Source organism: Protopterus annectens, chromosome 1.part0 (genome assembly GCF_019279795.1).
Source record: "Protopterus annectens isolate FY-2018-M chromosome 1.part0, PAN1.0, whole genome shotgun sequence".
Classification (NCBI taxonomy): Eukaryota; Metazoa; Chordata; order Ceratodontiformes; family Protopteridae; genus Protopterus; species Protopterus annectens.
In genome coordinates, this window is record NC_056725.1 from 1376616235 (window position 1) to 1376640766 (window position 24532).

General features: G+C 43.3%; 1 protein-coding gene across 1 annotated transcript in view; it reads right to left on the reverse strand.

The window, feature by feature from the left end:
• RNGTT (RNA guanylyltransferase and 5'-phosphatase) overlaps positions 1 to 24532 on the reverse strand; it is a 2413358-nt gene that overhangs the window by 2144701 nt on the left and 244125 nt on the right. The window contains exon 3 of the mRNA XM_044066976.1: positions 24427 to 24530. Within this exon, the coding sequence (XP_043922911.1) occupies positions 24427 to 24530 (104 nt within the window). The remainder of the gene's footprint in view (positions 1 to 24426; positions 24531 to 24532) is intronic.

Here is a 24532-nt window from a genome sequence, read left to right on the forward strand (position 1 = left end):
GAGTGAGAGTCTTGCGACATGGTTGGGGACTTATAGCAGGCTACAACCTGAATCGCCGTCTTACCAAATGTTAGTTGTACCTGAAGCATCTCAGATGCGTTATGCTGGGCTACTAGTCTGGAGGTGTGCATATCCTTTATGAATATGGAGACACCACCACCCTTGGAGCTTCGGTCCATGTTCCGGGGCCGAAAGGTGTGGAATGAATTATAGCCTGGTAGCGCAGAGATGCTTTCTGTTGCTTTAAAACCAGGTCTCCGTTACAGCACAAATGTCGATGTTTTCCATTTTGAGGAGTGCTTCGAGCAAATGCATCTTGAGATTTAGACTTCTAGTGTTGAGCAGCATGACCCTCAGATTGCATTTATTTATATCTGTTATGGTGGTAATTTGGTTTTTGGAACATCGTCTAAAAAAGGCACTATAGGGGTGGCAATAGCCTTAGCCAGTATCCGAAAACACAGGGGTGACAGATGCAGGCCATCTCTGGTAAAGCATCGAGGTCTGCCAGTCATGTCATCCCAAACAGAAAGATACTGTATCCCCTTTGGAATGACACCAGAAACTTACCCAACTGTTGATGTCAATCATCTAGCTTGTCTAATTGCCCTTAAATCTGGCTGTTTATTTTCCTCAGACATTGGATTGTACTGGCTGTTTTTTTTTGTACTTTGTCCCAGGTGTAGCCCCACTCTGTTCGCTCCCCACCCACCCCCCATATCATTTCCTTTATACCAAACCATCAAACTTCTCCCCTTCCTGTTACACAAGCTAACACCCACTACAAAATATCTCCCTACCTTATAACTCCTCCCCAAGTTCTCAACCAACGCACCCTATTAAAGCCCTCTCCTCTTCTTCAAACATGCCAGACTTAATCATTCCTGTCATACTTCTATCTGCACTGCACCTCCTACACAACATATCACCTCACACACTCTTAACCCCTATATTTAAAGCCCCCATCTACCCTCACTAAAACTGCTTTTCTTACCCTCAGCAACCCATACTCATCTCTGCAGCTATCCTTCCAATGAATATACCACTCCCTAAAATAAAAACTCCTCCTTTCAACCATAGTACATCTAAGTACAAAACAAAATACTTTCACAACTACCCACAGAAAATGAAAGCTTATGACTTCCCAAGGACTCGGCTCTTGTCAGGTGATATACACCCAAACCCTGGTCCTACCACCATTCCTAACACCCCACAAAATATCATCCCCAATACTAATCAACCATCCATACCAAAAAAGAAAATCTCCTTCTATTCTATCAATACTCGAAGTATGTTCAACAAACTAACCCAATTTCATGCTTGGGTGTCTCTTCATACCACAGACATTATCTCTGTCACAGAAACTTAGCTTAAACCTCAAAACCAAGATAAAGACATTCTTCCTCCAAGTTATAATATACTACGGTAAGAGCGCTTAAAGAAAAAAGGTGATGTTGCTTTAGTTTACTCTAAATACCTCACTCTCTCCCTTCCTAAAAAAACAATTCCCTCCTTTACACCTGCTGAAACACTAATAGCAAACCACAAACCCAATGACTTTACTACCATCATAGTAGTAGCCATATACATTCCACCAGGGGACAACATCCTCTTAATGGAAAGTATACTGTCATATCTCTTCCTAAATTTCCCTAATGAAACTATCCTTCTTGGGTACATAAAGATTAATTGGCATAACCTTAATAATCCAAACCCTCCACAACACATAAACCTCCCTGGATTTACACAACTAATCTCCAAACCTACCCATACTAATAACTCTCATTCTTCAAGCTCCTTGACAGATTGGATATTTGTTTCTAACCCCAGCAAATACCATAACCCTGAAACTCTACCAGACACCCTGAGCAACCACTCGCCTATAAATGTGCTACGATACATCACCCACCTTCCCAAACCACCCCGGCTTATCACCTGCCGCAAACTTTCAACCTTTAACCCAGACACTTTTAAAACCCTTCTCTCTAGAATGAATTGGAATTTCTTTAGTCAGCTCCCACTCAACGAAGCAGTAAATGCCTTCAACTCATCTTTCCTAAATGTTTCTCTAGCCCCACTGAGAAAAATTCGATTAAAGGTAAACATTTCACCCTGGTTAACTAAAACCACCCGTACCCTTACGTAATCCAGAGATGGGGCATGGAAAACATGGGTACAAACCAAACTTCCAGCTGACCTCCTAAAGTATAAAGAGCTTAAAAATCAGACAAAAAATTATCAACAAAGACAAAAAAGACTTATTATAATCCCCCAAAAACATTAAAATCTGATCTAAAATATTCTGGAATGTCATAAACCAAATACTACATCCAGGTAACCTAACTTCACCAAACCCATGTCCTGACAAGTCACCTGAAGAAACTGCCAATACCTTCAACACCTACATTATCAAATCTATTTCCAAACTATTTAACTCCAAACTCTCAAACACTTCAAATCTCCCTATATACCCCTCACCACTCTCTCAGTAAACTCCTTCTCTCTCAACCCTGTCTCCACTGACTATATCAGAACTCTACTCTCAAAACTCAAACCATGCTCTGTATCAGCAGACAATATTCCTTCTTACTTTCTCTGGATTGCTGCACACTCCCTTGCTATGCCTGTATCTATACTAATCAATCACTCCATCTCTGAGTCTAAAGCTCCTTCTATCTGGAAACAGTTTTACACTCTTCCTATTCATAAAAGAAGGTAATTCTACAGATGTATCTAATTTCAGACCTATTGCTATCCTCTCTCCTATCTCCAAAATCCTTGAGAAATGTATACACAAACAAGTTATATATTATCTCTTACAAAAAAAACTTCTCACTCCAACACAACATGGCTTCCGTCCCAAGCATAGTACAACCACAACTCTACTATCATTTCTCAACACCTTAGCCCTAGCTAAAGATGATCACAAACTCATATCCTGTCTATTCACTGACCTATCCAAGGCTTTTGACACGGTCTCACACACTCTGCTACTTAGAAAACTTGTAGACCTAAACTTCTCCCCTGATATAGTTGCATGGTTCTCTAGCTATCTCTGATAGGCTGCAGTCAGTATGATGGGACTCTGCACCATCTATTCCCTCTCTCAGTAAGAACTGATTTTCCCCCAAGGTTCCATTCTTGGACCTCTACTCTTTAATATCTTCACCAACTCACTCGACTCCTCTTGTCCTCATTCTACCATATTCCAATATGCAGAGGACTCTACAGTCATAACTACTGCTAATTCCCCCTTAGAACTCCTAACACCCAGACATCGTTCAACTCAGTAGAGACATGGCTCACTAATAATCAGCTCATCCTCACCCTCAGAAAACAAAATTACTACTCTTTCTATATAAATCTGCAAATCATATTAAACTTTCCTTCTCCATAAGGCCTCTAAACAATACTCCTATAGAAGTCAAAACTAGGACAAAACTCCTTGGCATTACCATTGACGACCAACTAAAATTCGATCTTCACATTAACAACTGTATAAAAAAAACACCGAAAGCTAGGACTACTGTAAAGGAGCAACAAATTCCTAACAAGTGAAGCTAGGATTTCTCTTACCCATGTCTACCTTCTACTATGCGTAACCTTTTGTTCCCAAATATTCACAAATCTGAACTCCTCCCTTCTTACCAAATTAGAATCAACCTACCACAAAGTAGCCAGATTTGCAGTTCAACAAACATATAAATCTCACCACTGTCCTCTCCCTAAAATACCTGAACTGGCCCGAACTACCTCACCTGTTCCTACAATCTCAACTCCAAATCATACACTCCATCCTATATCACCCTGACTTTTGCCCAAGTCTATCTTCTCTCATCTCTCACTACTCCCCTACCAGACTTCCCTGAAGCTCAACCAGAGACCTACTAAAAATCTATAAACCCAAATCCAACGCAGGGTGCAACTTGTATAGCTACCATCCCTCTATTGCATGGAACAAACTCCCACTAGAAATAAGGTCCCTGACTCACCTCAAATGCTAGCAACCAAAGACCACTTTAAAAAACACTGGTCCTGACATTGTACTCACCCTCCCTGATTATTCCCTGCCTTTTATAGTACAGTCAAACTAACTTACTAAAACCTACCATTAACTACTTCATCCTATGCTTCCTGCGCAACCTCCAAGCTTCTTCTATACTCTGCTCCCTGAAATTCTTATGTAACCGTTTAAGTTTCTGCTACTCTGCATACAAAACCTTATATTTACTCAACTCTCTTTTTAAACCAAAACATACAACTTATTCTACTTTTTTAACATTCTCCTTTTTGTTTATAGTACTGTTTTATCTGTCAACAATATACATGTATATACGTATTTTAACTACCAAACTTCTCTGTTGCTATTTTTATTGAAATGCATCTGTATTGCTATTTTTATTGCACTGTATATCTTTGGAGCTTTTTTTCCCAGGCCTCCGTTGAAAAAGGACAATGGCTCAGCTGGACACTCCCGGTCAACAAATGTAAAATAAATAAATAAATATAGCACCTTCCACATATTTAGATCAACAGCAGCACAGACAGAGGCTACAGATGGAGATGTCCCAATCTACATTAGCAACAAACATAACTCTAGGTTGGTTAAATAGGATGATACCCTGGAGTTCATCCACATACAAGTCTCAATAGACGAGGTTCTTTACCATGTCCTGGCCAGCTACACGTCACCCTCTATGAACCACAAAGCTCATAACTCTTACCTAAACCTACTAGAGGCACTCACCAGCTAACCAAATGCCCTATTCATGGGAGACTAACTACACCTCTGTAGACTGGGAAACATACACTTCCTCTAACTCACAGGCACAATGTTTCCTGGACTTTATCAACATAAACACCCGAACCACATAGTGCACTCTCCAACCATAAGATCAGACACACTCGCCAACAGTGGAGAGCTTTACACCCCCCCCACCCATGTCACATCCCCATTGCTGAGGTCAGACCACAAAGCTGTCTTCTACGAAATAAAAAAGTCCACCCAGAAAACCCAACAGTTAGGAACTATGATAAAGCAAACTACAGCCTATTAAGTAAAGATCAAAATTCACGACTGCCCCAAACCCTGAGAACACAGCCACCTAAGCAAAATTTACAAATTTTAAAACATTTTTAAAAAAACCTGTACAAATATCTAAATGGCTGCATTGAGGCTTCCATACCTACCAGAAGTAAGCCAACATCTAACATGAAAAAAAAAAAACATTAGTGTAACCTTTACCTTAACAGGGTATATAACAAATGAAAAAAGTAATGTCCAACATCAGAAAGAGCAACTCTCATCTCACAGAAAAAAGCTCACTGATTCAGCTAAACAAGAAACTAAAGTTTAATAAAGTCCAACAAGACCAGGATAGCCTTTCAGGCTAAGAACAATCACAAGGCCTTCTTCAGCTATCTCAGGAACCTTAAAGTTAACACTCAGCAGTGTGCAGAACTGGTGGTATATGGCACAACCTTCACTGACCAAGGTGACATAGTGAATCTAAAGGCTGATGAATTAAGCTCTAAATTCACATCCCACTTCAGACTGTGAAATCCCTTCTAGCACATATCTCCTCCCCCAACAATCAACAGGGAGTGGGTCTTGGCGCCATTTGCTAAGACCAAAAACTCTGCTTCAGTGAGGCCCAACAATATCCCTGGCTGCCTCCCTAAATAGCCTAAAACATGACTTAGCATGACCACTCAAAACAGGTTACATGCTAGGTTCATGGAAGGCCGCAAGCAACAGTCTTCACTATTCTTAAGGCTGGACCATCAAGCGACCCCAGGAATGATACGCCAATCAGTCTGACAAGTCTAATATGCAAAGACATGAAACAAATCATCATGGAAATGACTGACAAGTGCATTGGTAACCTAGAGACACTGGACCCATGCCAGTCTGGCGTTAAGGGAATGTCTTGCTTATTTGACCTGGTAGACTTCTTTGAGAGGGTCACCAAGGCTAATGGGAGAGGGAAAAAAGGCACATACTACCTACCATGACCTGGCCAAGGTGTTCAATACAATATCTCACACTCAGGTTACTGTTGACAAACTTTCAGAACTGGGCATAACTCCCTAGATAACTTGTTGGATTACGGACTGGCTCACAGACAGGCCCCAAGAAGTCAGGATTGGTGAGACCACCTTCACCAGGAGACCAGTCATCAGCAGAGTTCTCCAGAGCTCCATGTTGGGCCTGTTCCTGTTTGGCATCTATTTTTCAGAAGTTAAGACTAATGTCAAAGGCTTCTGGCACACCAAGTTCGCAGATGACTGTAAATTGGGAGCCATTAGAGATTCTACCCCACAAAATCAACATTCAAAAAAAGAGTTAACAAAAACAAATGACTGGTGCCAAAGCCATGGATTAAAACTGAACATGAAGAAATGCACTATAGTGCCCTTTGGGGAAATTGTCCACCCAAGCTAATTATTCCACCAATAAACACCTCCAAGAGTTGACTTGATATTTAGGGATCTGGGAACATATGTAGACAGCAATTTGGCCTTCAACCAACACGTAACCAAGACAGTAACAAAATCATTCTATGTTGCCCAACTCATAAGAAAGGGGTATGGCATTCAAGTCCAAAGAAGTTATTGTACCATTCTACTCAGTCCTTACCAGACCCACCATTAAGTACAATGCTCCCTTTGGCACATACCTAACCAGGCACTTGCAACAGTTGGAACGCCTTCAAAGGTTCATCAGGAGAATCTAGAGTATGAATACCCTACACAGATCACCTTAAGGCCCTTTCTCTGTACTCGGTCCCCTACTTCTCTGTACTCGGTCCCCTACAGATTACTGCAAGTCCACCTCAGCCTGGCATATAAAGCATCCTCAGATCCAGCATATCCGCAAAAGAAACAGCACCAGAAACACTAGATTCAAGGACCTGAACTTTGCCAGTGACATAAATATAACATGCTGGAGATATAGATATGTGCCACAAAGATCCTTATGCTACGTGATAAGCTCCTCATTTACATGAAGCGGAGTTCATCCATGAAATCTCAAATTCACCTCTGGTCTGGTCCCTATGTCTCTGATGGACAGAGGCTGACAGTAAGTAAATAAATCCCCAATTAACATGCCCCCCCCCCCCCACACACACACACACACACACACACACACACACAACACTTGGCTACCTCCTTACTGTACTTCACCATATAGGCATTCAAGGAACTCGAGACAATATTAAGTTGGGATCCACAGCTTAGGCTTGTAAAGACACTGGTGGTCATTAGCCTAGTATAAACCTATGAACAATGTACTGACAAGGATCAACCAGATATACAGTTATGGTAAATACATAACCTGCATTACAGAGTTTATCGAGTCTGTATAGAGTAATATTTAAGAGTCCCCAACAGACAAAGTTGGCTGGTCACATAGCAGAACTCCATGCAGAATGACTGCCCCAAATGATGATCTGAACATTACATCCAATTTATAATGCTTTAGAAATATATGCAATGAGGTCCAATTAGATGTTTTGCAAATGTCATCCACAGGAAGGGATGTAGCAAATGATCTTGTGGAATAAGCTGTCAGTTTAAATGGTAAAAGCTTTTTGACTAGAAAAGTAGCAGTGAAGGACAACATGACTTTCATTATCTTCCCTCCCAATTTGTTTGGAGAGAAGGTCAGCAAAAACTGCTGATCCTGCCTTATTTGCTGCAAGTCAAAGTGGAGCTTTCTGTGCCCATTCCAACAATGTACTTTATTTCCCTGTTTCAGCACTGGGGAAAGAGCACACGGTGATTTACAGTTTGCTTAAGTTAAATTCTTAGGTCACATTAGGCATACAGGTTGAGTTAATTCAAAGAACCTCTCTATCTTTGTGGAAGAGGAAATAGGAAGGCTTACAAGACAGTGCATGCAATTTTGAGACGATTCTAGCTGAGGTGATACCTAATAAGGTTTTCCACAAAAACAACTTTGGATTGGTCTTTGCTGTCGGTTCAAAGGAGTCTGAAACAATTGCCTCATGGAGGTGATAGGACCTTGTATGGCAGCTTACATAAGAAGAGAGTCATTTTAGGAAGGCTATTCAGACTTTGTGAGGGGCCAGAAGTGAGAAACTGAAGCCATGATGGTAGGTGGAAAAAGCTGTCAGGTGAACTTTAATTGCTGAACAGCTGTAGCCCTTATGAAATACATAAGACGGGAACTGTCAGAATAAAAGCCATGAAGGGGTCCAGTGCCTGTTGAGTGGTTCAAAAGGCAAACAAGTGTCCCTTACCTTTAATACAGTTTTCTGGTTGAAGGTTTGTTTATGTGATGCAGTTAAGAGATAGCATCCACTCCAAGGATAGTCTATGTCTCTGGCTAATAATGGAAGTGGAGAAACTGTGTGTTAGCCTGAGGAAATGAATGCCTGCATGAGACTTACTGAACATAGCAGAAAGGAGCATAGGGGAAGGATCCAACAGAAACAGCCACCTTGTCACGTGAGTTGAAAGTGAGAACCAAATCTGACTGATCAAAATGGGGCTAGAAGAACGACCTTGGCCTTGCAGTCTGGCTTTATGAATGCATTTCATTATGGTGAATAAAGGAAGAAATGCATAGAAGAGACTTGGGGTCAACGATAGATAAAAGAGTCTCTGGAAGTCTGAACCTGTGGACAGGTAATGAAAAACAAGTTCCTACATTTGATACTGCAGGGAAAGGCAAAAAGATTACTACAAGGCTTCCCCCAAGGGTGGAACAAATGCCTAAAGTAGACCTATTTAGATACCACTCATCAGACATCTGCTCAATTTACCTGTTAAAATACTGGCATCTCCCGAGATGTACACTGCCACATGAAAGGACCATGAATTAATGGCTCATGCTCAAACCTCTCAATGCTTCCTGACATAAGAGGTAGCGATTCAATTGGAGTGCATAGCTACAGCACCCAGCAGAAGTCAGTCTTAAAATGACTGTGAGACTAGGATGGCTGTCCTTATTTTGGTTTACCATCAAAATGTTGAATGTTGATTCAGCAAACGCGGAAAGTCGAACGTTAGTCAACTTTCCGTGTTGCCGAACATTAGGAGATCGAGATTACATATCAGTGAATGCAAGTGTGAAATGTATCCCTTTCTTCACTGTAGTGCAATCTCGGAGTTAGAATATTTAATTTGCAGGGGGGGGGGGCAGCCCACCTGCTAAAACATGAATGACAGTGTAGGTGCTTTTATTACATTTGCACCTACACTGCCATCATGGCCGATTTTCAACATAAATGTCGAAGCTGCTGAATGCGATCAACAGATTCGACATTATAACTTAATTAGTATGCTGGAAGTCTGACTTCATTTTTGTAGTATCGAATGTTCATTTTCTGAACTTCAATATTTTGATCTTAACCCCCTCATTTCTAGGATACTGATGTGCAACTGGGCCTCTAGCTGTGTTCAAGTTCCCTGGATGCTCTGTTCTAAATAATACCCCCAACCCAAGCAAGACATGCAAATGGTGACTGGCAGATGGTAGTGGGGGAAGAAATGGATGTCCCTGTAATAGATTCACTACTGAAGATGACTGTGGCAAGATCTGGAGATTCAAATTTTTCTGAAACATGTGATTATGTTAACTGCGACCATTTCACTCTAACATCCACTGCAGCATCCTCATGTGATACCTTGCAAGTGGCAATATATGCATGGTTACTTCCATTATAGCCTGGGGTTCTTAACACTAGTGCTTCTGTTGGTGCATCTTACTGAAGTATTAGTGTCCTGTGTTTTGTACGGGAAATATGCTATCTGGTGGAAGACTTTCAATTACTGTCAACTTTGTGTCAAGGTGGCAACTGATAAAAGTTAAAACGTAAGTCAGCTCTAGATACGACTCTGGTAGACTGACAAATATTCCTAAAGACAACTACATCTGCAACAAATAACCCCTTGCCTTGGACAGGGAGACTGTTGAAATGCTAACTGAGCCAGTCATTCAGACAAGGAAAGACCTCAATCCCCAGCAGCCTTAGGTGGACTGCTACTGCTGCCATTGGTAGCCACCCTCGGGGCTATGGTGAGTCCAAAGGGCATGGCTCTGAATTGATACTGACTGATGCCAATCTGGGTGGAATGACGAGTACTGGGTGATTTTGCTACATTGGTGTGCAAATAAGTGCCCTGGAGATTCAGGAAGGGGACTGAATGCACTCTCTGATAGTATGAAAGGACAAACTGCATCATGACCATCCAGTGTGCTGTTTTCTGAACAAATTGGTTCAGGAGACTGAGACAAAGTATGTGCCTGAGATCCTCTGTCTTCTTCAGTACCAAGAAAACCCTTGAATAAAATATATATATATACCTTCTGGTCTAATAGAACCTTATGGATTGCTTTTTTTTTCATAAGAGAGTGGAGGCCCCTTAAACTGCTGCCTTCTTTTGCTGGGGTGACACATCTAGCAGTGGATGACATAGCTGTGGAGGGGGTTGGGAAAAGGGAAATGACTACTCTCAGGATATTAGTTCCCTGATCCAAAAGTCCTGTGTGATGACCAGTCAATCTTTTAGATGCATGGAAATGAGGCCCTCAAATGTACAGTCACGCAAGTCCTCATGGATTTTGTTATTCCCAAGGGAAGTACAGCAGAACTGCTGGTTATGCAGATCACCCACACCTCTAGGATGGCTGCTGTTGGAGAATCCCCTCCTTGACCCTGGGAGTCCCTAGAACCACACTGCTTAAACTGTGTCATTTGGCACTTGCTAAATATCCTTTGCACCTTTTTAGATTATAGGAATAAAATGTCTGAGGGGCAGAGAATGTCACTCCAACAGCATTAAGTGTCTTGCCTTCCTGCTCACTCTGTTGCAGCCCGTCTTTCAGCTCATGTCCGAAAAGAGTTGACCCCATTGTAACAGGCATTGGCAAAGGCCACCCTTAAGTGTTCTGCAAATCCTGCTAGCCTGAGCCAGACCTGCCAACTCACAGCAATGCCAGACACTGCTGCCCTCCTTGCTCTATCTGTAGTATTATGTGAAAGTCTCATAGATAGCATGGCAATTGTACTTATGGTTGTCATCTTTGACTCTTCCTGTTTCTATAAGCCTCTAAGTGGCAGTTTCTTTACTATGTCTATTGTTTTATCAGCTACAACCCAATAAAATCTTAACATGTGTCAACTCACTCGGACTTCCCTCAGAGCCTCTGCTTTATGGTATCTCAAACAGGAATCAAGAATGTTGTAGGTCCCTTGCTCTACTGTGGAATGTCTTTTAGGAGGCCTGAGAACCATATTGGGCTTTCAAGACTGGGTTCCACAATATCTGATTTTTGTCAAGCAAGATGACAGGACCCGATTCACTATTCTTTCGAAGGGTGGGACACCCAAGCCGTCAGAGTGGCAGACTGAAAAGCCTCTTGAAGGATCTCTTCCTCCAGTGAGGTGGGGGGGGGGGATGACCAAGATTCCCTCTATCACATCACTTCTAGGATTCCCCGAAACACTGCGTCCTCAAGAAGGGAATGGTAGAAGCCTTCCCTTCAAGATCACTGTCTGGTGTGGGAGACTCCACAGTGAAATCTGTGTCTCCCCTATTATATGCCCTCTTCCTCAGAACGGTCAGTGTTGACTCGTCCAAAAGCTCAGGAAAGGATTCCACCCCAGACCTTCAAAGTCTCAAGAGCTTAGGAAAAGACTCCACCCCAGACCTACAGTATCCTAAGAGCCACATCTTGCTAGAAAATGACTATCAGCTCAGAGACCCATGCCAGGTGGTGTATATGGGTGAAGCAGCCTGTTTCAGGGCTACAGACCTAAGAGGTTTCCCTAGAATTATTTGTCCCATCTCAACAATCAGGGCCAAAGCCACAAATGCCAACGAGGTCAGCACTGTAACTCAGGTGGATGCAGAGATCAGTGCCAAGACTACAATACAGGGAATCCTTAACACTGATACAGGCTCAGAAGCTGAGTAGAGTTTTGACACAGAGAAGCTGAATACTGATTGCACCGATAATGTGAGCGGCACTGATGGGGTCAGCATTGATCTTTGCAGCAACGCATTGAAGTCAGCCTTGGCCCTACTGCCCGACCTTTGCATGAAAAAAGACTGGTGCCAAGGTCACCAGTGCTCAGGCACTGCACAATGGAAAATATTACTGGCATGCTGATGGTAATAGCACAGAGTTAGCAGGTGCCCCCAAGATGTCCAGTACAGACAGGGCCCAGAATAGGAGCCAAAGAGGACCAAAGTTCATCTCTAGAAACCCTAGAACGAGAGAGGGACCAAGACACAACTAAAACTACAGTTGGGCTTGAGCAAAGCTGTCAATTATTTTGCCCCAGTTAATGGCTGTAAAAGGAGCTTCACACATGGAGGGCTTCACAGGGCAGCAGAAAACCTTGACTTATTTAGACAAGACATGCTCTGAGGAGAAGCCTCCAACTGTTCTCCTCAAAGCTGAGTTGGACAACTACTGATGGTAGTGTGGTCACTGAAACAGATGGTGCCCTTGTAGGGCTTGGTTTGGAAAGAACAACAAGGTTCCAGTCTTGGAATCCTGATTGGGGAGAGCAAGTTAGAATTTTTTCCCAACATCACCCTTGAGAAAGCCCTTTAATATTAATTCACTGCAACAGCCAAGCAGTGTACATGGACTTATATTCTTACCAAATGAACAATATGCTGAAAGGATTTCAGCTTCAGGTAGACCACACAACTCACATGGATCCTAAGAAGGAATCTTATGATCACATTTTAGTAGATTTGGGGAAATTGTCCATTTTAGAAATGGCACAACAATCCAGCAAGTTAGTACTAGAGAACACAATTAACAAGCTCTGTCAGATATATTCCTACAGCCTAACAGTACATTAACCAACTATTAAGTACTGTGATTTTTGTATAAGTAAAGGGAAAAAAGGAAAAACCCAGAATAGGAAAGAAGATGGAAGGGCCTTTGCAAGAATGGGGGAGGGAAAAGAAATGAAAAAGATTTGAGAGAAACTGTACAAACCTATTAAATAAGAAAGGCAATATAAAAGAAAATAGTGACAAAACTATTGACTGATCTGCTGAAAACTGAAACATTTGAAACACTAGAAATGCTCATACTACAAAAGATCTGTCTGGAGCTAAAAACAACAATGAGATCTAGGAAATATCAGCACACTGATGCATTGTGGGAGCAAAGAACGAGCTCAAGCTTGCAGGAATTGTACAAACTGCACAAACTCAGATCACACTTGCCATAAAATTTTCAATCAAAAACAAGTTTCAGGCAGAACACATGGATTTAAAAAAAAAAAACATGACAGTGGGCAACAGTGCTCATGGACTGTTCAAAACATGTTAAATCTACTTGTTGATTTTGGCTCTACTTAGCAAACTATTAATATTAAATTCAAAAATACAACTAATAAGTCCAGCCTTTCATACAAAAAAAAAGTACTGAAAACATACAGAAAATATGAGCAGCTGACAAGCTGAGGTTGTTTAAAAAAAAAGTTACCATAACATTCCATCTGTGTTGTCCATCTTCATTTATCCTTGACATATGGGTTCGGTTCCAAATACTGGAACATACTCAGCCATTACTACAGCCCACGAGAACAAAAAAAAAAAAAACTTTTGAGCTTAAGACCTACCCAGAATGCCCCTCTCCAATTTACCTTGCATCAAGTTTGCAGGTAGAAAAAGACAAAGTATAATCATAACACTTTTCTGGAGACCATATCTGATGACACGTATGAAAAAATACATAACTATGACCATAAATCATTCCATCAGGAGGCCTGAATGGAAGGGGTATGGAGAGTGGGAAGTCAAGGATAAACGAATATGGAAAAAGTGAAGTTTTGTACCTACCATAAATGTAGATGTCCGATAGGTATGCATCTGCAGTCATAACATATGGGTTGTCCTGCCTCAGGCAGCCCTTCAGTCGGCCGGATTCCAAAGTCTGGGTCTGGCCTCGGCTGATGTCGCACTTTCCCCGACGTCAGAGTGTCTGGGGTATAACAGCATCAGCCGACGCCATTTTCCTCAGTTTTTCTTGCCCCAGATGCCAGGTGCCCTCTAGGAAGGCTACATTTGGATAAATGCTGAAAAGTTCCAAAACATTTGCAAATTATATACATGAATAAACAAATAAATACACCATAATAGATTCCCCCAGCTAGCTAGAAGAGGGGTAAGCACCCTAGGAATACCACAGAGGGGAAGGAGGGAGGGTAATCCTGACTGCAGATGCATACCTATCGGACATCTACATTTATGGTAGGTACAAAACTGTACTATGTCCTTCAAGGATGCATCTGCAGTCATAACATATGGGTAGAATACCATAGCCAATCTGGGGGAGGAGGTACTAAGAAAAGGATAGTGTAGTTAAGATCCCCTGCAGGACTGCAGTTGCAAAACCTGCACTGGATCTAGAGTATAAAGGTAGATTGTAATGCTTGGCAAATGTATGCACGGAGCTGCAAGTAGCAGCTTCTAAAATGTCCTTGGTAGCCACCCCCCGTAGGAAGGCTGTAGTGGTGGCCGTGGCCCTTGTAGAGTGAGGCCTGATATTTTCAGGCACTCTTTCCATGAAAGGAGTAGCAAAAGCGAATGCAATTTCCTATCCATTTTGAAATTGTCTGTTTGGAAATTGCTCTTCCTTGCACCCCAGTTGCATATGCTACAAAAAGTTGGTCAGTTTTTCTGCTAGTTTTTGTTCTGTCCAAGTAGTAGCGTAGTTGTCTGTGTATGTCCAGGGTGTGCAAAAGTTTTTCCCCTTTATTCTGTGGATTAGGGAAGAACGTAGGCAAGTGGATAGCTTGGTTCAAGGATACCCTAGATACCACGTTTGGCATAAAAGTAGGATTGGTTCTTAATGACACTCTGTCCTGGTGGAAAATAAGAAATGGCTGTACTGCCATTAATGCTTGTAACTCAGATACTCTTCTTGCTGAAGTGATTGCCAGAAGGAATGCAGTTTTCCAAGATAGAAACTGTGGATCCGCTGATGCTGCTGGTTCAAAAGGAGGTAGTGTCGGTTTTTCCAGCACAAAGTTGAGATCCCAGGCAGGTAGAGGGGGTCTTATTGGAGGTTTAACCTTTTTGATCCCTCTCAGAAATTGTCTGAGGAGAGGGTGCGAGAAGATAGGTGGATCCACATTGTATTCTGCTGAAATTGCTGAAGCATGAATCTTGATGGAAGAATAGGACAGGCCATTGTGGAACAATTCTGCTAAATATTCTAGGATATGTGCTAAGTTTGCCACTGTGACATCTGTGCCCTTTGATGTGCTCCAAATGAGAAATCTCTTCCATTTAGCTGAGTATGTCTTCCTTGTGGAAGGCCTGCGAGCCTCCAGGATAATGTCCTTCACCCTCTGAGATAAGACAGTTTGATTGGGATTTAAGGAATTTTCCAGGCAGTTAGCTGCAATGTTTTCAAGTTGGGATGCAGGGTCTTGTAATTGTTCTGCGTTAGAAGAAGAGGCCATAGGGGGAGAGGCCATGATTTTGCCTGAGACATGCTTCTCAATAGTGGATACCAGTGTTGTCTTGGCCAGTCCGGAGCTATTAGTATCACTTTTGGCTGTTCCTCCCTGATCTTCAGTAGAACCTTGTACATCAATGGGAGAGGTGGGAAGGCATATACTGTTAGGGCTTTCCAGCTGAAGGAGAGAGAGTCCACCCTCCAAGCTTGTGGGTGGTATGTCCTTGAGCAGAATGTCTTCAGTTGATGATTGAGTGGGGAGGTGAATAGATCTATCTCCGGCATTCCCCATGTCTTTGTTATGAGTTTGAAGATCTCTGGGTGCAGCCTCCATTCGTGTGCATCCATGGTAGTTCTGCTTAAGCTATCCGCCAGTGCATTTTCTTTCCCTGGCACAAATTGGGCCTTTAGTTGGATATTGAGTTTCAGGCATAGATCCCACAGATTCATAGCCATCCGGCATAGAGGGTAAGAATGTGTGCCTCCCTGTTTGTTTATGTACCACACGACCGTGGTGTTGTCTGTCCTTATTAACAGATGTCCTTTTTGGAGGAAGGGTTTGAATGCCTCGATTGCATGCCTCACTGCCAGTATTTCCTTTTAGTTTATGTGCATGCTTAGCTGCCCTTGAGGCCATAGGCCTTGGGTACATTTGTCCTCCATGTGTGCTCCCCATCCTCGGTCTGAGGCGTCCATGGTGATGGCCTGCCTTGTTTTTGGTTTGTTGAAAGGCAACCCTCTGTTGGACTGGCAGGCCTGAGCCCACCACAGGAATTCCTTTTGAAGGCATGGAATGATTGGTATCATGGTTTCTAAACTGTGACTGTGTTGAGACCATACACTCCTTAGGTACCATTGTAATTTCCTCATATGCAGTCTGGCATGTGGGATTAGAATTATGCAGGATGCCATGTAACCCAGGGCCTGCAGGATTTTCCTTGCAGTAAGCTGAGTTTGTCTTGTCAGAGTCATGAAGTAAGCTGGAAGTTGTTTTTGCTTTTCTTCTGTGAGAAAGGCCGTTTGGGTGTTTGTGTCCAGATCTGCACCCAAAAAGGTTATCCTTTGGGATGGTACTAGTCTTGACGTTTGGATGTTGACTGTGTATCCCAAGGTCTGTAACAGGTGTATGGCATAGGCCAAGTCCTTTAACAATGTTTTCTTGTTGTCCTCTTGTATAAGGCAGTCATCCAGGTATGGATAAATTTGAATTCCCTGTAGTCTGCAATGTGCAATTACTGATGCCAGGCATTTTGTGAATACTCTGGGCGCAGTAGATAAGCCAAAGGGCAATGCTGAGAATTGATAATGCTCTGATCCTGCAAGAAATCTGAGATGTCTTCTGCAACTTGGTGGAATAGGGACGTGCAGGTATGCCTCCTAGAGATCTAGAGTCACCAGCCAAGACTCCTTGCCCAACATGGGAAGAAGTTGCTGTAGGGTCAACATTTTGAATTTTGGCACAATGAGATAAGTGTTCAGTGCGGACAGGTCGAGAATAGGCCTCCATTGAGTTTCTTTTCTTGGTACAAGGAATAGTCTGGAGTAAAATCCTTGGCCTTGTTCTGAACATGGTACCTTTTCTATAGCTTTCATCTGAAGTAAATTGCTGATTTGTCTTAAAGCCTCTGCCTTCTGATTTGGTGGAAGTTTTGGCATTCCGCTTCTTTTTGGCAAAGTGTGGAAGTGAAACCTGTATCCTTTGTCTATTATTTGCAATGTCCATGTATCCTTTGTAATATAATGCCAGTTTTTTGAGAATAAAGCCAGCTTTCCGCCCAAGGGTGCTTCCAGTTGATCCCTGGTAGGCGGAATCAGAGTCAAGTCATTGAGTCTGTCCTGTAGCAGTGGTTGTTGTGGTAGCTGTTGCACTACTCCTCTGGTTGGCAGGTTGCCACTGACGGCCTCTGTAGGAGCCCTTCGATTGACCTCTGCCTCTAGGGCGCCTGTTCCTGCCTCTCTGGGCTCTGTCCGAGTCTGGAAAGGACCAATTCTTTGTAGGCCAGTTTCTGCTGAATCTGGGTGGTTGAACTTGCAGGAAATCTTTAACTGTTTGCACAGATTTTGCTTTTTCTTCAACCTTTTTTAGAATCTCCTGTGCAGGGGAGCCCAATAAACTTTGTTTCTCCATTGGAGCATCGAGGAGTTTAGCTTTGACATGGTCTGGCAAAGATTGCTCCTTCAGCCAGGCATGCCTACGAATAACTGCACCAGTCATAGCTGATCTAAATGAAGCCTCCAGTGCATCATAGCCACATTTTAAGAAATGATTACTAACTTGCTGTGAGTTATGTACCAAATCCTGAAGAGATTTACGGTCTAGGGGTTCAGGAGAAGAAAGTTTCTTATTCAGTTCATCTAACAAATACTCTTGATACTGTATCATATGGAACTGACAGTTTAAAGCCCTGACAGAAAGAGTTGCAGATGTATACATCTTCTTTCCCCATCTCTCTAAAGCTCTAGACTCTCTTTCAGAGGGAAGGGGATTTTTGGCAGTAGCGGCTGCAGCCCCTTTAGGGCCCTGAGAAATAGTTTCTGGGTCTGCATAATGGGCTTTATACAGATGGAAATGAGAATCCAGGACCCTGTATCTGTCAGGTTTGGCAGGGGCCGGAGGAAGAGTATCAGGGGCTGTACTGACATCATTGTACACATCATCAATTACATTTAGAACAGGAGGTATAGCTAAGGGCCTATGCTGAGGCAAATGCAAAAAGGTCCTTAATCTTTTTCTAGAATCAGAGAAATCCTGACCTTGCCATTGAAAGTGCTCTCTCATGGAGTGTAAAGTCTCCCCGAAGGAAAACTCTTCAGGAGGGGAGGCCGAAGGGATATATTCCTCTGCATCTGAATCCTCATAAGGTGAGTAAGCCCCTTCCTGGTGGTCTGACAACTCAGATCCATCCGTAGAATCATCGGAGGAGTGTGGTTCAGAGGGGTCAGTCCTGGGCCTTTTGTCAGGAGGTGGTTGGGAGGCCCTGTCTAGGTGAGGTTGTGAACCCCTAATTAAGGAGATAAGGTCCTCAGCAAGGCTGAGGATCCGTGAACTAGAAGAAGGCCTCTGGGGTGTAGATTTGGCAGGCAAAGCTTTTGAAAGTTTGGCAGCTTTAGCCCTAGAAAAGGCCTTAATAGACATAGAAGCTGGGGGCCTAGCTGCCCCACGTGCAGGGGTAGAAATGTCCAAAGGTATGGTGTCGGACAATTCCTGAACACTAGCTTCGGTAGGTAGTTCTGAAGCAGACTCAGCCGGGGCCACTCGGGCCTCGGAAGTATGGTTTCGGAAGAAGGAATCGCCGAGGACTCGGTTTCTGCCAAAACCGAGACACTCGCGGTAGGCCTAGCCGTGGTTTCAGCCGAAACCGCGGGCCGCTAGTGTCGGTCCTTTTCCTTGCGTTTTTTGACCATATGCGAAGTCGGAGTCTCCGACGGCATTTTATAAGCAAAAGCGGCTCCAAAAAATTCCTCTGCAAACTCCGACCGACGTCTAAGAGTTCGTCGGTTGAAGGAGGCACAGGCTAAACAGGCCGATACGTCGTGGTCTGGGCCTAAGCAAGGAAGGCAGTAAGAATGGAAATCCTTATGAGGTATTTGTTTCCCACAAGTTAAACAATTATTTACTTTGTCAGACATCGGCTGAAGCAAGAAAGAGTCCCCAACGGGGTACTTAGCTTTTTTCGAAGTCTTCGGTAGCTGAAATCTCTGGATCTGACCGACCGGCACTTGCGAACAGCTTCTGCTTCGGGCACCGCGCGGCAAGAAAGACTGAGGAAAATGGCATCGGCTGATGCTTTTATACCCCAGACGCTCTGACGTTGGGGAAAGTGCGACATCAGCCGAAGCCAGACCCAGACTTTGGAATCCGGCCGACCGAAGGGCTGCCTGAGGCAGGACAACCCATATGTTATGACTGCAGATGCATCCTTGAAGGACATCACAGATGGAACATTATGGTAAGTACATATTTTCTTTAGCTGATGTTGTCAATCTTCATTTAATCCTTGACAGACGAGACAGTCTCCAGCTACCTTAGATCCTGGGAGTATTCATGGAAGGATATTCCTGAGCACCATAGAACCAAATGATGCTCTTCCCCTTGTGACCAAATCCAATTTGTGATAAGTCATAAAGGTATGGGGGGTAGCCCATGTCACTGCTGCACAAATATCGTCCATGGAAGCCTTGGAATGAAAAACTGCTTAAGTAGCTATGGGTCTAGTAGTGTGTGCCCTAACAGGTACAGGAAATTCGATTTTCCTCTTGTTGTGTATGAGGGATATACACTCATTTAGCAGTCTAGATAAAGTAACCTTGGAGACTGGCTTACCCATTCTAGTACTTGAAAATGAAAAACAGTTGGTCAGACTTCCTTATGTCTTTTGTTCAAAGATAGAAGCGCAATTGTTTATGAACATCTAATAAATGCAAACAGTATTCACCTTTGTTTGAGAAAGTGGGAAAGAATACTGCTAAACTGATTGTCTGATTGACATTCGTTTCTGATACCACTTCTGGTAAAAAGGAAGGGTTCGTTCTCAAGGAAGCCCTGCCTTTGTGAAATATCAAATATGGTAATTTGCAAGATAAGGCCTGAATTTCTGAAATTCTTCTGGCAGAACTGATTGCTACCAGAAATATAGTTTTTCAAGATAAGAACTGCAGGTCACAGTTGGCAGCAGTCCTCTAAAACACTAAATTTAGATCTGAAGGTGCAAATGGATCCTTATAAGGAGATTTTAACATCGCTTTGCAAAGTTTGTGAGAAATTAATAAATATTTTATGAACTCATGATGAAAATTCGAAATAGCCACTAGTTGAACCCTGACAGTAGAGGAAGAGGCTCCTGCTTGAAACAGTAAAGCTAAACATTCTAAGACTTCGTCAACAGGAGCAGAGAGGGGTCAATGTTATTATCATGAGCCCAGTAAGCAAATCTCTTCCATTTACTATTGTAGAGTTTTCTTGTGAAAGGCTTATGGGAGGCCAAAAGAATACTACGAACTGGGAATAAAGATCGTTACGCCTGGTAATCAATGGAACCAGAGAAGCCAAGCCATGAGCTTGAGGTTCTGAAGGTTTGAGTGAATTAATCCCTCTAGATGGGATAGGAGATCTGGATCTGTGTCCAGAGTCCATTGTTGCTGAATCAGATAAGGCCAAAGAAAGGGGAATCCACTCTGTCGAGGCAAGAAGGGAGCAATGAGGATTACCTTGCTCTTTAACCTGATCGCCTTCTTTAGAAATGAAGGAATTAGGAGGAAAGGCATACAGAAGTCCAGAGGGCAAATTATATAGGGCAGTGTCTCTCAGAGACTCCCCTGGAGGGGGACTAGGGCAAAGTAGCTCTGCACTTGTTCAGGGGTGATGCAAACAGGTCGCAGCAACAAAAATATCTTTTCCACCACTTTGGGATTGAGAGACTATTTGTGTGGCAGAAGAATCTTATCTCTTCAGTCTGTCTGCTATCATACCGGAACTCACCGGAATATGCGTTGCTATTAGAAAGTGGTTTGAAGAGATTGCCTACTGCCAAACTCTGAGAGCTCTCGCCAAAGGGGGTAAGACTTCATTCCTCCCTGCTTGCTGATGCACCAAACTACTGACATATTGTCTGAATCACAATCATTCTTAAGGGAAGAGCAGTTTGAAAGGCCTGCAACACTATAAGCACTGCCCTCAGCTCTAGAACACGGATATGCAAGTTGGTTCTCCATGAAGGAACCACGTGCCTTGGACAGTCTTGCCCAGATAATGCCCCCCACCCCATCTGGGAGGCATCTGTGGTCACTACAGCTTGGGAATGACATGGGACAAAGGGGAAGCCCAAGAGAATTTCCTCTGAATGAATCCAACAAGCTGTGTCTTTCTTGCAATGGCTGGTAATCAAAATCCGATCTGACACTGGGTGATACAGCATGGACCACGGAGACTCTAGAAGCCACTGTAGAATTCTCATGTGAAATCTTGCTAGGGGAACTAACAATATGGCCGCTGCCATCAAATCAGAGGCTTGTAAGACTAGTTGTGTGGCTATTCTCTTGCTTCTGACAATTGTTTACACTTGAGCCTTGATCTTTTGCAATCTTAGATAAAGTAGGGAGGCTATGAAAGTATTGGTATTTAAAACCGCTCCTATGAACTCTTAAGTTTGTGTTGGAGTCAGTTGTGATTTTTCATAATTTACAGTAATCCCCAGGTTGGTGCAGGTCTTGAGAACGTGGTCTCTTGCTTGTTCTAGAAGATGCCTGGTAGGAGTGGTAAAGAGCCAGTCATCTAAATACGGAAACATCCAGAATCCTTGCAGTCTCAAGTGAACTGCTACTACTGCCATGTATTTGGTGAGCACCCTGGGGGCTGTGGTGAGACCAAAGGTCCGAGCTCTGAACTGATAATGACTGGCTCCCAGCTGGAAATGGAGAAATCTTCTGAAGCTCTTGTCCATTGTTATGAAGTAATATGCATTCTGGAGATCTATCAAGCACATCCAGTTGTCTTTCCCTAGAAACGGGAGAATAGACTGAACTGTGCCCTTTAAGGAATTTTGTCTGTCACACGTATTTTTCAGAACACTTAGATCCAAAACTGGTCTCCAGTCCCCTTGTCTTTTTTGGCACTAAAAAAGAATCTCAAGTAAATCTCGGATTCTGTCTGGTCTGGAGAAACCTCTTGGATTACGCTCTTGTTTTTTTTGTTTTGTTTTTTTAGCAATGTTTAGATTTCTAATACTGCTGGTTCCCCCTGACTGGGTGGAACATCCGAGATTTTCTTGCAATTGTGGGCGGAGGGGTAGAAGAAAGGGTATGGTGTAGCCTCTGGTTATGAGCCTCAGCACCCAAGCACCCAGAGTTATCTGAAGCCAGGTGTGCTGGTACAGGGATAAATGCCTCCACAGAAAGGCAACTGCCAACACTGACGGGGTTTAACAGGAAAAGTATCCTTGGATCCCGGATTCTGCAGGCCATCTCTGCCGCCTGGATGATGTCTTCCATTAAAGCTCCCCCCACTGCCCCTGGGGTAGCCACTACCACATGTGTACTGGAAAGGCCTTTGGGACATTCTGAATCACATTTTCCCACTCCTCTAGTTCCTAGAATAGGATTGTTGAGGAGTAGAAAAATGTACACCCACTGCAGAAAGGGTCTTTCCATCATTTTCACACCTGGACAAGGTTTCTCAAACTTTAGGGCCAAAAAGGGACGATCTGTCATACAAAGCATTGACAAAGACTTGAATGGCTACGCCCGATGCCACTGCTCTAGTAGTTCCCTACAAAGCATTGACAAATAAAGACTTGATTGGCTACGCCCGATGCCGCTGCTCTAGTAGTCCCTTTGGTTGCATGTGCTATGAGCCTCTTGGACGAATTTGAAATGGACTGTAGGGTGCCAACTAAGAACCGACCTTATCTTGGACTTCTTCAGATATGACTCCTGCCAGGGTATCTGATAACACTTTAATCAGATCCTTTTGCAGTCTGGTGAAGTGTGCCATAAAGTTCAAAGACCATAATGCAAAGGTTGATGAAGCATAAACCATCTTGCCAAACCTATCCATTGCCGGAGACTCTCTATTAGGAGGATGGATAGTGGAACTTTCTTCTACCAGTTCCTTTTTTGTGGCTGCTGTTACCACCATGGCATCTACCGCCAATCCCTTTGCCAAAAACTGATGATCCTCCGGTGTAGTTAGAATTTTGCCTGGTCTTTTTGGGATGGGTCCAATGGCGTCAGGAGCCTTCCATGCCTGTTGCACGATCAACTTAATGAGCTCATCAGTAGGTGGAGTTAACCAAGAGGTAGATAGTTGAGCGCCGAAAGCCTGCAGGAACACAGATTCCTCCAAAGAGGGCTTTTGGAATGTCCAGCCACCCCTCTGATTAAGGATCTCAAGGATGTCTCCAAAGGGGATATCTTCTGGGGGTGACCATAGGGAGCCCTCCCCTTCATCGAAATCAATGTCTTTTATGATGGATTCCTCTGGGGGAATCTAGGTGTTTCCTCTTACAGTTCCTCTTCTGAGGAACCTTCTCAGTGGGACAACCTGGGGATGACAAAAACTGCATAGGTGACTCCTACAGTTTCGGCGCTTATTGTCCAGGTACTGGAATTGGTTGAGGCTCTGGACTTGGGGAAGGACAAGAAAACTTCTCCAACTGTGGTGGAGCCAACTGAATGTCCATGGGGGACAGAGCCCTCTCCATGGCCTGGAAAGCTGGTCCCCCCGAAGAGGAAAGGGATCCCAGAACAGAGAAAGACTGCCTTGGAACAGTGGTCTCCCCTGCTCTGAAGAAACCACTCCAGAGGCTGAAGCTGGGGTCAAGTTAACATGCGCCAAAGCCCCAGGGTGCAGGGATGGTTCCGAAAAAAATGGGAGTCTATTCCTGCCCCTTGGAAGAGACATCACAGCCACAACCCCAAAAGGTCTCCAGCTCCAAAAGGGTCGAAGAACTCAGGGTGGGAATCTGTACTGGAGATGGAGATCTAGCCAAGACCGAAACAGTTGGCACCAAGAAACTCGGATCCAGGATCTCCAAGGCCTCAACCCAAACCCATATGTCAAGGATTAAATGAAGGTTGACAACATCAGATTGAATGTCAAACCAGCGCCTTCACAACAAGACATTTATGTAGAAGAAATTACCCCTATAGGTTCTAGAGAGAAACAGAACTACAGAAAAGAAATCAGTGGTACATTACGACATTAGAATTTCATTCAAACGGAAAGGTAGAGGAAAGTATAAATAAGAAAGTCAGTATCACTGCTTTCCAGGGTAATGAATGACTTACTTGAATCTATGCAGCAAGTACTCTTCAAAAGTATTCTGGAAGGAAAACGCTATCAAATTCTAGTATTCTTATTCAGAAACTGTAGAACATGGAAATTCTAAAATTCTTAATACTATAGCTAGGATCTGCTCAAGTACAGGACACTTTTCATTTAACAAATCAGAAATACTACTCACCCTTTACACTGTAGCTTAACATATCGGATTCCTTCTTTTTCTATGTCATTTCTGTCATAGAATCTGGTTGTGTTTGTCAAGTCCACCAGCAAACCCATTTTTACCT